The sequence below is a fragment of the Dicentrarchus labrax genome, unplaced genomic scaffold (assembly GCF_905237075.1).
Source record: "Dicentrarchus labrax unplaced genomic scaffold, dlabrax2021, whole genome shotgun sequence".
In the NCBI taxonomy this organism is placed as follows: domain Eukaryota; kingdom Metazoa; phylum Chordata; class Actinopteri; family Moronidae; genus Dicentrarchus; species Dicentrarchus labrax.
In genome coordinates, this window is record NW_026136724.1 from 10393365 (window position 1) to 10407288 (window position 13924).

The following is a 13924-nucleotide window of genomic DNA, read 5'->3' on the forward strand; positions in this document are numbered from 1 at the left end:
TTTTTGGTTTGAAAGCAAAACGCCACAATGATGTCTGAATCACACAAAAATGTGGCAGATATAAACGTACTATTCAGTTCACACGTTATTCTTGCAGATGCACATATTAGCTTTCAAACATTGTCAACATACTGTAATCAGTCTTTTGCAAAGAAATACCACTCAATTTAAGAATAAACGTGCCGTGGTCTTGTGGCGTTTATTAGACTCAATTATTAGACTGTTCAACAAGGAGCTCTAATGGCTTTAATTTTTTAGATTCCACTATTTTAACAAAAAAGTTCATTCCTTATCCTTGAATGATATAACGAATCTTTGCATGAAAGGTAAGGAGAATTTCAAAAACATTTGTTATAACTGAGTTATATTGTTTTATGCAAGAATTTGGCGAGGCAAATTTCTTCCGAAATGGGCATGCATTTGATAATACTTATTCATTTGTTCACGCTTCCATTTTTTCCCAATTCATTCTCAGTGCAGCCACACATCAATATGACCTTAAGAAGTGAGGGAATGGGACAAACCACTATGTCATTTGTGGCTACAGGGTATTCATTAATCGAGACTGGTTTGCCATTATTCCATATGGGAGCCGCATATATTACATCTGAAATTCAGTGGTATTCCCCTTTAACACAGAATAAGAAAACTGCCAGGGTGAGTGCGCCCAGGGATATATTCATGGAGATTATTCCCATTAAATGTCAAACACACTTCACATTTAGTGACAAGCTTTAGCATACATTCTGTTTTGACAAACTGTCCCAAGGACTCAAATGACAGAAAAGATCGTGTTCCAGAAAAGACACATTTGAAAACTGGATCACTTTGTCATATAAAGAACCTGTTAGCATGAACATAAATGACACTTGTTAAATATTTGTAGAAATACCATCCAACATTAGTCATTTCAATACAAAATATGGACCTTTTAACATTATAGTAGTGGCTTTATAAAAAATATTTAGCAATCACAAAGTAATGATTTTACCCCACTGTGGATGTTTTGTAATGAAGCCTGCGAATGACTGCACCAATTCTGGGGGGGGTTGCAGATATTTTCCAGCTAACAGTATGGCCATAGATAGTATGATCTCCACCCAATGAGAGGGATAAAAACAAATGTTGTAAAATGGAAACTTTTTATTTTCAAAAAGCAACAGATTACACAGTTAACTTTCAGCAAATGCAATCCTAACTGAAACTGTACTCACATTCGGGACTTCAAAATGAAAGACTCACATACTTACACACAATCTATCTATAATATACAAAAAAGAATACATAATAAATATTAAAATGGCCACAAGAGAAAAAAGTAAGTCATTGAAAACAATCAGTAGAGAGCAAATGTAGGGAAAGTAGAAACAAGACGGTGTGCCTTAAATGTCTTTTTTTTTTTTTTCCTTTTACATTTTTTACAAATTGTGCAAGATTTCATACTAAGGCTCTGGTCTTGAAGTGACTGTTGTCTGATCCACACAGCACACACGCTCTGAAACGCACACACATGCACCCACTGACACACGCGCACACACACTCACTCACTCACACATGCACGCACGCACACACACTCCCTGTGCTCTGAGCACTCGGTGGGGTGTAGCAAACCATTGCAGAATAAAAATGGGCTGCTCAGTGTATGGCCTGTGATGCTCATGGGAGTGGACCAGCTTTTAAAAAATGGACATGCACTTCACATTGATGTGATAAAGAAAAAAACTCCCCTTGCATCTAAAAAACGACTTTTTAGGAGTGAATGAAAAAAATAAAATAAAAGAAATAACCCAACAACCAAGAAACATGACAATATCATAACCATTAAGGCAAGAACACCTGGAGTGGCATCAGCAATACTGTAACAATATGATAGTGTTTAGGTACATGGATATGATGAAACATTTAACTACTTCTTCAATGTCTTTTTTAAGCACAAGGTTGTTCTTAAAAGCAACTTCTTTTTAAAATCCAAACATCATTTCATCTTTTTTTTCCTCTTTTTTTTTGTAAAAGGTGATAAGAAAATAACAATGCCAGACACTAGGGACATATGGATCGTAAAACTACAAGAAATAATTTCTAGTTTTAAGTTGCAACTTCAAAACCACACATTGTAAATCCCCATCGTTAAGCCCCACCCCACCACCCCGCCCCGGTAAATGAAAAAGATATCACTTACATTAAAACCATTTTATCCTCTTGTGATGGTGTATTCCAACAGTCACCAAGTTTTGCTTTACTTACAGCGATTGTGTAGTCTGTTGCAAATTAAAGCATTCATTGTTTAGTTTGGAAAAAAAGAAGAAAAAAAAGTTGTCCTTGCAATGCAACTGGCAACTGTTGACCAAAAAAAGCATCTTTACATCTTCTTTTTAGTGCAACTCTTAAAATGTAAAACATTTCCAGTGATTCCTTGAGAGGTATCATTTCTTTGTTTTTTGTTCTTTTCTCTTTTTCTTTTCATATTTATGTATTTCACACCTCACAGAATAACGCATCTTGAAAATATCCAAAGCAAGAGGTTTTGTTTTTATTGTTTTGTCAATTCTTTTTTCTTTTTTTCTTTTTTTACTTTTTGCATCTCTGCATTGGCATGGCCTTCCACAATGTCTGTTTACTAGAACATAAACACAGGAGGGGATCCAGACCTCCTGCGTATTCCCATTCCCTTCAGCCTCCATATTTGATACTTTTCCTATTCAATCACCCCCGGCAGAGCCTCGTGATTGGCAGTCCACCTTCTACCTCTGAAAAGAAGGGTTAGGAGAAGGAGGAATGGGAGAAAAACTGGAGGATGAAGAGAAGAGAGATAGAAGAGAGAGTGCACTGTACAATGGGAACGAGCCCAGATCAAGATCAATCAGGGAAACAGAGACATAGATGAGAAAAAAACCACAGCAAAACCTTCATATAACGCAGTAGGGTTCCCTTGGTAACCTGGATTTTCTGCAGTAGAGGAGTGTGGTGCTGAAGCAGCGCCGGAGCTCCCTGTTGGAGAAGATGCAGATGAAAGGATTGACCCCAGCCTGGGCAAAGCTCATCCACACAGCTGCCGTCAGGTAGCCCCCAGGGACCACAGGGCCCCTTGCAAACACCCGCCAGTAGCAGGCGACCAGATAGGGCCCCCACAGTGCCAGGAAGAAAAACGTCATGATGTAGAACATCCTACTAATCCTCTTCTCTGTTTTGAATTCATCCAATACCAGTAGACGCCTGCGGCCAGCTGCGTTGCTGTTCTGCCGGATGCCAAGCAAGGTAGGCGGGGTGGGGCCTCGGCCGAATCCAGCCAGCCAGTTGGCCGCCGCCTGCCCGCTGGCGCCTGGCCCGTGGAAGGTCCAGTTCTGGCTGACAGCAGGCACGAACTGGACAGGCTTCATCTTTCGACGATCATGGACGAAAAAGATGAGCTTGAGGTAAACCAGCTGTGTGGCCAGGAGGATGAGAGCCAACAGGAGCATGAAGCCCAGCGAATCATTCGCCCTGAAGGAACGGTGCTGGAACGTGCACTGGTCCTCCTCCCGGATAAAAGAGTACGTCCCTACGTCCAGCACCGGTGGGAAAGCCATTGCCACTGACAACGTCCACACCATGCAGATGACAGCTAGACAGGTCCAGAAGGTCAGCCTCTTGGTGTAGAAACGGTGGTGTGCGATGGCCAGGTAACGTGTGACACTGACACAGAATAGCATAAACGCTGTGTGGAAACAGGAGAGCACACCCAGGAAGGCGATCACTTTGCAGGTTAGCGTGCCATAGGTCCATGCAGATCCATTCTTGACTGAGGTGAAGACAAAGGGGAAGCAGATGGCAGAGCGCAGGATATCAGAGGCGCACAGGTCCAGCAGGAAATAGTAGGGCGCTCGGTGTAGGCTCTTGTCTTTGACCAGCAGGATGGAGATCAGGAGGTTTCCAACCACACCGACTCCAATGATGAAACCCAGAGAGGTCAGTTTGAGGAACGTGGCGAGAGGAGAGACATTCTGCAAGATGGTGTGGTCCCCTGCATGGCTATAGTTCGCCATAGATGGAGGAGGGATCATAAAGATAGCGGAATAGCTTCAGCCAAGTATCATGATCTAGAGGTGGCAGGGGGAGGTGTTAGATCCATTTGGCGGTGTGCTTTGAAGAGGTTTCCAGGCATATAGGCAACCTCTCCTCTAAGGCATCCTTTGTTCCTTTGTCTCATCACACCTAAAAAAAAAAAAATCCCTGAAAAATATTATCCACCCATCAGCATTCAGTCCCATACAACAGCTGCATTGTTTTCAATTGCACTTGCACAATCTAGAATGTGATAAGCAATAACGTTTCCTCTGCCTGCCATTTATTTATTTATTTACTTATTTATTTGTTCTACATTTTAACATTTAGAGTGGCACAGTGCAGAGCTCTGCCTCTGCTTGAATACTTTGTCTAGATACATGCAGACAGACAGACAGTGATGGAGGTTGATTAGACTAAAGCATTCATCTGTTAACAGTAATTAGGGAATTTCCTGAACAAAAGCACTGATGGCAAAGAAAAAGACAGTAAGAGCTTTCATTAAGAAAGAACCGACGCGATTTATTAATTTTTTTCTTTTAAACCAGTGTCTTTCGGAAAGAAAAAGACAAAAAAAAAAAAAAAAGGTTCGGTTTGGAATTATTTTGAACATCTTCACCGCACTGTGAAACATTAAGAGGGAAATGCGGTCCAAAATAAGCTCTCTCTTGATCACACCCTACACCCTGCAGAACAGAGGACGGCTCTCTAAAGCGGTGGGTGCCTCGAATAAACTCGCCCTACTCGCCTTTATGCATTGTGGAGAATCGACGGCGGGCGCATACATAATAAAGCATCCGTGTTTTTGTCTGATTAAAGGTTAACTGGATTACGGCTCTTAACGTTAATAAGCAGTGTTCTCATTAGGGCGTTTATTGAGCCAGTCTCCGTTTTTCCCAGATCATCTTTTATATGAGTAATTAGAGAAGAGTTGAGAGAATATACTGTGTAATACTGACACTAAAGCCGCATTTTCGACATCATTTCGCTTGTTAATGCGCGGGTGTGATGATCAGTGGGGATGGATTGAAAAAGGATGTTCGGAAGTGACAATAACAAGCCTGCATGGTAATAATAATATGGGACGTTCAGTTTTTAAAAAAAAAAATTGTTTGGAAAATTACACACAGCCTTTTGGTAATGTCTAAATTCGTTCACATTGGCGTTTTGGGTCTACTTACGTGTTTAAATGCGTCCTCCCGATTGTCAGTCGAGTATTTTTACGCGCGTCTGTGAATCCGATCAATTTCAGTAAAAAGAACTCAGCGGGTTAAAATCATCGTCCCTTTGCATATCCCGATCGGCTGGATAAAGCACAACAGAGCAGCGGATCCGTACGTCCATTAGACTAGAATAATTTCCAAGTCCCCCTCTTGAATTGCCCAGAATCGCAGCCACCACACAAGACAAGGCCAAAAAAAAGGAGGGAGAGAGAGACAGAGACAGACAGACAGACAGCCGATCACAAGATCAATCAAAACCCTACCTGTTGATAATCCTATTTCGTTTCCCTCCTGGACGTTATTTACATTGCACAAGTCGGGTTTTGGCCGTTTTTAAAAAGCCTGATTTGTTGCCTGCCCCCTTTTTTCCTCCACGGTGAATATCCTACAGTAAACGGAGCTCAGTGCGCATGCGCCCTGCATCCCTATTTGTGATCCAAGACGCGTCTTGTCTCTTGTTGCAGCAGCAGCAGCTCTCTCTCTCTCTCTCTCTCTCTCTCTCTCTCTCTCTCTCTCTCTCTCTCTCTCTCACGGTAACATCTGCTCAACGGGGCCGCTGCTGGCCGGTAACGCGTTACAGCAGCACTTACTATTTCCTCTTGTAACGTGTAATGTAACGGATTACTATTTGTTTGGGTTTTTTGTTTTGTTTTTCTTGTTCCTCACCTAGATAAACAGCAGAAAAAATACATATTTATAATTATCCTGACTGTTTCAGATTGACTTCTTTAAAATGACATGTTCAAAAAATATTTATTAATATTATAGGCCTAAATCAAATAATATTTAAATCATAAAAAAGTTAAATATGGTTGAATGCAGGCTGTTTTATCCCCCGCTGGAGCGTTTGTTTGCTAATGGTGTCCTTATCAGATGTATTCAGCTATAGCATTTGTTTATTGTACACCTACAATTGCTCTCCGTCTGCCATTCATCGTGCTCATACATGTTTCACTCTACTGAAATGTCAAGCATTATGTAGCTACAAAGTGAAGGGTTAAATCAGGCAGCCCAATTCACCTCAAGGTAGAATGACTTCCCCTGTACTATATATGCATAATTGACAAGCACTTTGCGCACTGTTGTTCATTCTGCCCGAGCAGCATGATAAATTCATAGAATTTGATTTCTCAACCACATATGGAAAGCTGCAATGTCATGAGCAGTAGTGCTTGGTATCTACCTGGGCTATAAAGCATGAATTAATTATGGTCATACATGTGAAACTACTGTTTCATAGCAGGGAGCAATGTGAAGTGTGCAGATTTCTATGTTTTATGATTAAAAACTAATGCTGCCAACAGCCAACAAGCAGTCAGCCTACCAAACATCACAGACATGGTGACCTAGAGATCGAATGATTCATTTTACTCCAGAAGAAACTCCATTAATGCCCTCCAGACAGATTAAAGTGATGGCCTTAATGATTTTATGCATGTCCCAATATTCTCTAATGAACAATTACTCATTTTGGTGCAGACCTTGTAAGCACTTTGATGCATCAGCATCCCAAGGCTAAATAATGAGTATTTTAAATAATCAGTTATACATGGTAATACAGTTATATATAAAACAAATGAGAGTTCCTCTTTAAACTAATTTGGTTTAAAAAACAACAACAATAAAGCTGATTATATTGGCTTCAGTGGTAGAAAGTAACTAAGTATATTTACTCACGTGCTGTACTTGAGTATTTTCATTTAATTACATTTCAGTGGGAAATATTGTACGTTTTTACATTTACCTGATAGCTAGACTTACAGGTTACTTTTTAGAACCTGATTTTAAATAAAGAACATAAATGATAAGCAATATATTGAGATCAAACCAGTCCAGTCATTTGGACTTTGACCTTTTACAAAAAGCAGTGTCTACTTGTCGTGCATTTATTATTCAGTTCTTCCAAAGCGACAGTTCCTCTCTTAACTTCTCAGATGGTTTCAAAATAACAATTTGAGGCCCAAAGTTTGTATTTATATTTTTTTGTTTACATTATATTTATATTTCACACATGAAGCTAAATAATAAACTTTTTTTTTGAATATACCTTTGTGTACGATACATTTATTTATCTTTTCCAACCCCATTATTCATCTCACAACTCCTAAGACTTATCTTGTGACCCTTTGAAGGGGCCCTTACGTTGGGAACCAGTGGACCAAACTACCTAAATACAGTATAATGTTGCTTACACATTGATGAGTCAGTATTATGAAACGAATAATGTCAGACCGTTAAAGGGGGAATTTTCTGCAGAGCCAGTTTTAGTCTTGATTTAGTGGGGAAATGTGATTATACAGCAGATTAAATGTCATGCAAACCATTAGTTGCGAAGAGCATCAGATGAACCAATTTATTATTCTCAAAACCATCCTCATACATTTTCACAGCAGACATCGCAACAACAGCTCCAGTCTTTTCATGTAACCACACTTGAGATATTGTGCTTTAGACAATAGCAATGTTGTGTTGTGCAGACATAGACACATCAGGAAATCACAGTGATTAATCCAAGCATGGAAAATATGCGCAATATGCAACGCAAGCATCCAACAAAGAATATACGGTAACTGCAGCAGTCATTTCATAGAGAAGGCAACAGTGTTTGGTTTTTAATCTCAGCAGTGAAACAAATAATAGTTCCTGTATTTTGGACTTCCTGGTTGTCCCCCGTCCACCTTTCTCCACGTGGTTCCCGTTGCGCTTGACGCATTTATTCCAATAAGGCACGTTTCTTATCAGTCGCTTCGACACAAACCTTGTGCCCGAAGGTCCTTGTGAGATCACCGAAGAGGTAATAATGCGGTGGATGATAACATGACGGGACAGGCGCGCACGATCCAAGAGAGTTTTCTCTCTCACAGATGTCCGTTCCGCCTCCGCGCGTACCAGCCGAGGAAGGCGCAGAAACCCACCACGGTCAGGATGGTGCCAAGGAGCAGGGCTAGAGCGTCGCCCGCATCGTAAGCCTCCGCCGGGGGGATCAGAGAGAGGACTATCAGCCAGACGATCGCTGCAGCGCTTGGGAGTTCAAGTTTAGGAGCCATGTTGCGCTTTTCCGCTGTTGCTGTTTTTTTGACTTTCGGGAAGCTGAGGCGCCTGCGTCACAGTCAGATGACAGCGGCAGCGGCTGGACTTCCTGGTGCGCTCAGCCAATTGCGGAGCTGATTTATTCTAACCTGTCCCTTCTGGGTGTTTTGTGTAGTTTCCTCTTAAAAAGAAAATTCACTTTATTTTTCAGCAGGCATTTGTCCTGTTGTGCAGAAATAAAATAAAAAATTCTACTGTTGTTGGATTTCTATTTCACAGATCAGGTTAAAATGCAAACTGTAGTTGTTATACAGTGAGCCTGTTTGTGACATTGCTCCTCTTATTAGTGACGATGAGGCTGACAGGTCGTCAGTGCTTCACATCTGTCCCTCAGGCCCTGCTATAAACAGAGGAAACGGTTTTACATCAGTCAGGCTCATCAACAGCTCTTGTCTGAAGCTCGAACAGAAGACAAACACGCGTTGACATGCATAGGCTATTACTGTATGTTGCACGTGACACTTGTTGGCAAAGGTCAGATCAGACACACACAAAAAAAGCCTCAGACACCCATATGACAAGTACTGCCCACATTAAGCTGCCTCACAGTCTGCAAACCTTGCTGGACCATTTTACTACTGCAGTTTGGACAGGAAGAGATTCTCACTCTAAAAGAACTCTTATCTCCAATTCCAACCCGGCTGCTCTGCTGTGCCTCAGTTCACTCCTGATCTCCTGAAACATGTTGAAATTGCTTCCAGTTGGCCATGTTGCAATGACTAAACACTCCAACATCTCAGCTCATGCTACAAATTGTTTGGCTTGCAGAACCGTGGGGGTCTATATCTTTCTGTGTGCTCTCCTGGGGCACTTTGCCTGTAATTTAATTAGAGCACACAAGCCAAAGTAAAATATTGACCTTGTAAGGCTGCCATAGCTCTGTACCTGCCTGCTCGGAGCAAGGAGATGAATAGGCACACTTTCCCTCTGCTCACTCTTCTCGCTTTCTCATCATGCACTCTCTCTCTCTTGCTCCTGCTGTCTGTTTGGCAATTTGTCTCACATGCACACAAGTTTTTTTGAGCTCTGTCTGATCTCTGTGGCCACATTTGGTGGACCACATGGTCATTACAAGCCCCTCAAAGAGGTTCTTATTTAGAACATAAGTCATGAAACAGCTGAATCTATCTGTTTTTTATATTCCTGTGATGTTCTATTTACTCCCTAAACTGAGGCGGATTTTAGCTCTTAATGACAACATACAGTCCAAATTAAGAGATGTTTTTAATGTAGCCATCAGAAATGTCCTCCAGATTCACGCTGGTAACTACACTGGCAGATGCATGCAGCAGCAGCACGTACCCTGGATCTCAGCAGTGTTGGTAATTGATCAGTGGGAGGATGAGAGAATATCCAGAAATGAGAGTGTTTGTCTAACAGACCAGGACAGTGACATTAATCTTCCCTATTTATGTGTTCTGCATCATAATGTGCTGCTCAGTACCTGAAGGCCCCGTCACTAAATTTGTACACTGTAGAAACTATTCGACTCATTTTGAGTGAAAAAGAGAGTATTTTTAACTTAAAGTCAGTGGCGTATCCAAACTTCTTTGACTGGGGTGGACCACTAACTTGCAGGGGTGCCATGAAGCACATGCTTGTAGAAGCACAAACATTTTTTAAATAAATATGCCTGTATGGACAACATATTGTATTGAAAGCATTGTGCAATACTTCAAATCTCTCACAGAAAATGCAGCCCAAGATACATCTGTCAAGCATTCAGGATATTTAAAATGGTTTAATTCACCTGTAACTGTGTTGGCTTGCAAATAGGTTTTAAACAAAAAGTATGGTTTATTTGTCAAACAGACTTTTTAAACTAAGATCTTTCCCCTGACCGGGGTAAATCATAGTTGAGGTAGCACCTGGATATACCCAATTCAAAGTCAAATTGAAATTTAAATTCTCCTCACTTTTTCTGTAAGGAAATATATATTATGATGATAGCCTACTGCAGCTATTGTGCAGATTTATTTAATTCTTACAAAGAGGATAAAACCTTTTTGGACATATTTATGGAAATATAGTGTCACCAGGAGCATTTTTTTATGAACATTGATACAAGATGTTTTTTCCGCCTCTTCAACAAGCACACATTGTATGTATGCTGCTGTTAGCAATTCAAAAGTCAAAACAGGCTAGGCTGACTAACTCTAGTTGAAGCTAGTCAGCATAGCCTTTAAATAGCACTGTGGCAATGTTAAATAAAAGCTTACATTTTTTCTTTTTTCCTAATTACAATTGGCAACTCACTCTCACTCTTTATTCATCCTTTCCCATTTGACTTTAAGAGACGTTTCTTCCTCTCAGTTGGTGCCACTGGCTACCAGGAATCTATGGCACACCTGGCAAGGAAAGCGCTCTATAAAAATGTCCATCTCAACTTGTGTTTTAATTCACTTTTGCGATGGGAAATCTTGTGTATGTATGTGTGTCAGCACAATGTATTTGTGGATGGTGATTGTCTCACAGAAAAGAAAATTCACATCTCTGTATTTGAATCAGTTGAATCTAGACATTTTCATATTTAGTATTTGCAAGAATGCAGCTGAAGTATTTCTATGTATCCTCAGTTATGTTTTATATCATATTTATTTTGGGCAAGGACACTGTGCTGACGTTATCTGTCCTCAAATGCTTTAGAGGTACGATGAACTGAAAAGGCCAGTTTTCAGAGTCCTTGGTTTTGTAACCATCATCCATTCTCAATTACTTTCCACAACAGTGAGGACAGAGTTCCACCTTTACCAACCAGCACAAAACATCTCTCCCTGAAGATTAATTATGTTCTGAAATTGGTTTCTCAGACAAAACTGAAAAGCTGACCCTTTAAAGCAATTGCTGCTTTTGTAGTGGTTCAGTGCACCATCCATAATGAATTGTACTGTGAGGGACATGACAAATGGATTTTCCTGTGTCTTTTGTGGCAGCGTTAAAATACTTAAAAGGGCCTGAATCAACACCAGAAAAAGAAAAAAAGGGCAGCTTGGTTCTGTGTACCATAGTGTTGGACCGCACTGACTCGCACACTGGTAGGGGACGTGGGATGAGCTTAAAAAACATCTCAAACCTGCAAAAAGATGAATGACGCAGTGTAATTATCTATTCATATTTGAAGCTGAGAGGGAGTCTGAGGGAGGATGCTTGACAATCATGCATCTGAGTGTTACGCTGACAGTTGTATAATGCTTTAAAGGGTAATCAATTCATCCTTGCATTTGTTGCTTTGTTTTTTGCGGAGACTTAAAATTTGCTTGAGATAATTTGCCACAGTGAATATTTAATCATCTTTTTTGTCACGTTTTCGTCACATGGTACGCAGTATTAACCTTCTTTCTCAGTGCCTTCGAGTGATATTTGAGAGCTGGCAAACAGCGCTGTATTCAGAAGCTAGATGTTAGAAAACCATCCCAGAATAATGTTCAAAGAAAGGTCTGTAAATATTTTTTTACATTTTTTTTTTGGGCTGAATAAGGTCACTGTTCAGCTGCTGAGTGCCAATTCTTAGGTGTCAGTTACCCAGAAGTACTTGAATGCAAGAAGGAAGAAAAAAACAGAACCTGCCAAGCATTTGTTTTTTGCTGTGATTGATATTCTACCTCAAGAAAGTTCCAGTTTCTGCAAGTTAATTTGCTGAAATTAATGGAAATGAATGGCTGCCTGGAGGATAGGAAATAGATACTGTATTATATAAAGATCACTGCTCAGCAAACACAATGTTCTTGGAGAATAAGTACATTCCTTATTATGTGTAATATCTATTGAGGCAAGCTTTTGAACAGGGCAGATTTAACAATTCTTTTTCAAAATATGTTTTTTCGTTTGAACTTAGGCCGTCACTTAGTCTAAAATGTGTCCATAACAAATCATTCATTTAATTTCTGTGTTTTACCATGTTATTTTCAAAATGAATTTAAATGAATATGTTACATTTTACAGCACTTGACATCAAACTGGGGTGGCAGCTGCATGGCTCAGGGACCTTCTTTCAAACATCTTCTTCAAGCAAGAAATCAATTTAAAAAAATCATCGGCATTCCTTTGAAAATATTTGGCAGTAATATTTCTGTAGATTTGTATGAGCTAAAGCAAGTTAGTGTGGTTCGGAAAAGAAGACAGAACATTTCACACTAAACACAACGTTATAACCCTATACCAAAGCCTATAGAGCAACATTAGCTTTCTCTGGGATTTGTGAGAAAAATATCAGGCTCTTCAGCTGCTGAATGCTCTTTGATTCTCACCAGCTAGTTGCTAATTTTTTCTGTCTACTGAGCTGGAAGTAGCCTTCAGTGAGGTTTTCTTTTAGCTGAAAACAGCTGAAGGTGTGGTAGTGGCAGTGTAGTTGTGTGTATGTGTGTAGTGCAGTGTGTAGGAGAAATACAGTGGCGACAAAACTTATGAAAAACATGAAAGGTCCTTTAGAGCATTCGGTTTGTCCAAACATGGCAGTTCCACATGACGGACTCCATAGAAGAATACCTGCTCCCAACATACCTATGAATATTATATTTCATTTCTGCCAACAGATCCTTAAGGTCCATTGTGTAACATACACACTGGACCTTTAAAATGTAACAACTCCTGTAAGACCTATCACATTCCTAAATGTTCACCATCTAGTTTTAGTTCATTTAGCACAGTGTATTAGTAAAACACAATCAAATAAAGCTCAGAGGATCATCATATTACTGCAGAGCTCCAAGAGAGTTACTTAATGGTTAGTCATAATAGTGGTTGTATTTCCCTGTGTTTTCCCCCATGGCGTTTCCTACGGAAATGAGTTGAAGCAGAATTAGTTCTAGCAGTGTGTAGCAAAGGGCAAGAGTGCAGGATGTGTGCCTTAAGCTAAAGAGAGCAATATGACAAATTTCTTTTGAAAATAAAATATCCTGAAACAATGACTGCTACGCTATCAAAGTGATTTATTAATTTAAAACTAATCATAAAAAACAAATCAAACCTCAGTCTAGTTTACAAAATGATAACTCTAGGTCCTTTACATTTGTAATGTATTTTTTGGTAGCATGGATTTATAGTGTTTTGGAGAACTGCTCAAATGGTTTCTTTAGCATCCGTTTTACCGATGAGCTTCTCCAGAACAAAATAGATGGTCGCCTTTTAAAAAGATGGAAAACAGTACAGTACTGATTCACTCAAGGTGATCAAGTTTTCCTCAGCTGCACATTAATGTGTAGCCTGCGTCAAATATGGCTGACAGCTGAGTACATCACACTTATTCATAGCATGTGTGCGTGTGTGCACATGTATATGCATGGGAGATTGATAGCTCATCACATTTCCTGCCATGGTGTAAATGTCACCTCTGTAGCTCGCAATGATGAACACAATCATGTGGTTGGTTCATCATCGCCGGTGATCATTTCTATGGAAATGTTTGTCCAATCACACACACACACACACACACACACACACACACACACACACACACACACACACACACACACACACACGCACCCATAGAAAACAGGGGGAAACAATCTCAGGTGTCACATGCTGAAAGAATCATTATATAAAAGAATCATAATATAGTGTTTATTTATATG

General features: G+C 40.1%; 2 protein-coding genes across 5 annotated transcripts; both read right to left on the reverse strand.

The window, feature by feature from the left end:
• Window positions 1-1125: 1125 nt before the first annotated feature.
• gpr85 (G protein-coupled receptor 85) lies at window positions 1126-5717 on the reverse strand. 4 transcript variants are annotated; one of them, XM_051393051.1, is made up of 2 exons: window positions 5528-5717; window positions 1126-4191 (listed from the first exon to the last, which is right to left on the reverse strand). In XM_051393051.1, exon 2 carries the CDS (start codon window positions 4038-4040, stop codon window positions 2907-2909), a length of 1134 nt encoding a protein of 377 aa, XP_051249011.1. In that variant the 5' UTR covers window positions 4041-4191; window positions 5528-5717; the 3' UTR covers window positions 1126-2906. The 4 variants fall into 4 exon arrangements, with proteins under 4 accessions (XP_051249011.1, XP_051249012.1, XP_051249014.1 ...); XM_051393052.1 differs by having other exon boundaries at window positions 1126-4209; XM_051393054.1 differs by lacking the exon at window positions 5528-5717 and adding an exon at window positions 5223-5521.
• Window positions 5718-7591: 1874 nt separating this feature from the next.
• On the reverse strand, window positions 7592-8386 carry LOC127359198 (small integral membrane protein 30-like). Its single transcript, XM_051393055.1, has one exon. The coding sequence runs from the start codon at window positions 8309-8311 to the stop codon at window positions 8123-8125; it is 189 nt and encodes a 62-aa protein (XP_051249015.1). The 5' UTR covers window positions 8312-8386; the 3' UTR covers window positions 7592-8122.
• Window positions 8387-13924: the final 5538 nt, after the last annotated feature.

Excerpts from the sequence above, each read along its gene's own strand:
- gpr85 (XM_051393051.1), bottom strand. The coding sequence starts at position 4,040 with ATGATCCCTCCTCCATCTATGGCGAACTATAGCCATGCAGGGGACCAC.
- LOC127359198 (XM_051393055.1), bottom strand. The coding sequence starts at position 8,311 with ATGGCTCCTAAACTTGAACTCCCAAGCGCTGCAGCGATCGTCTGGCTG.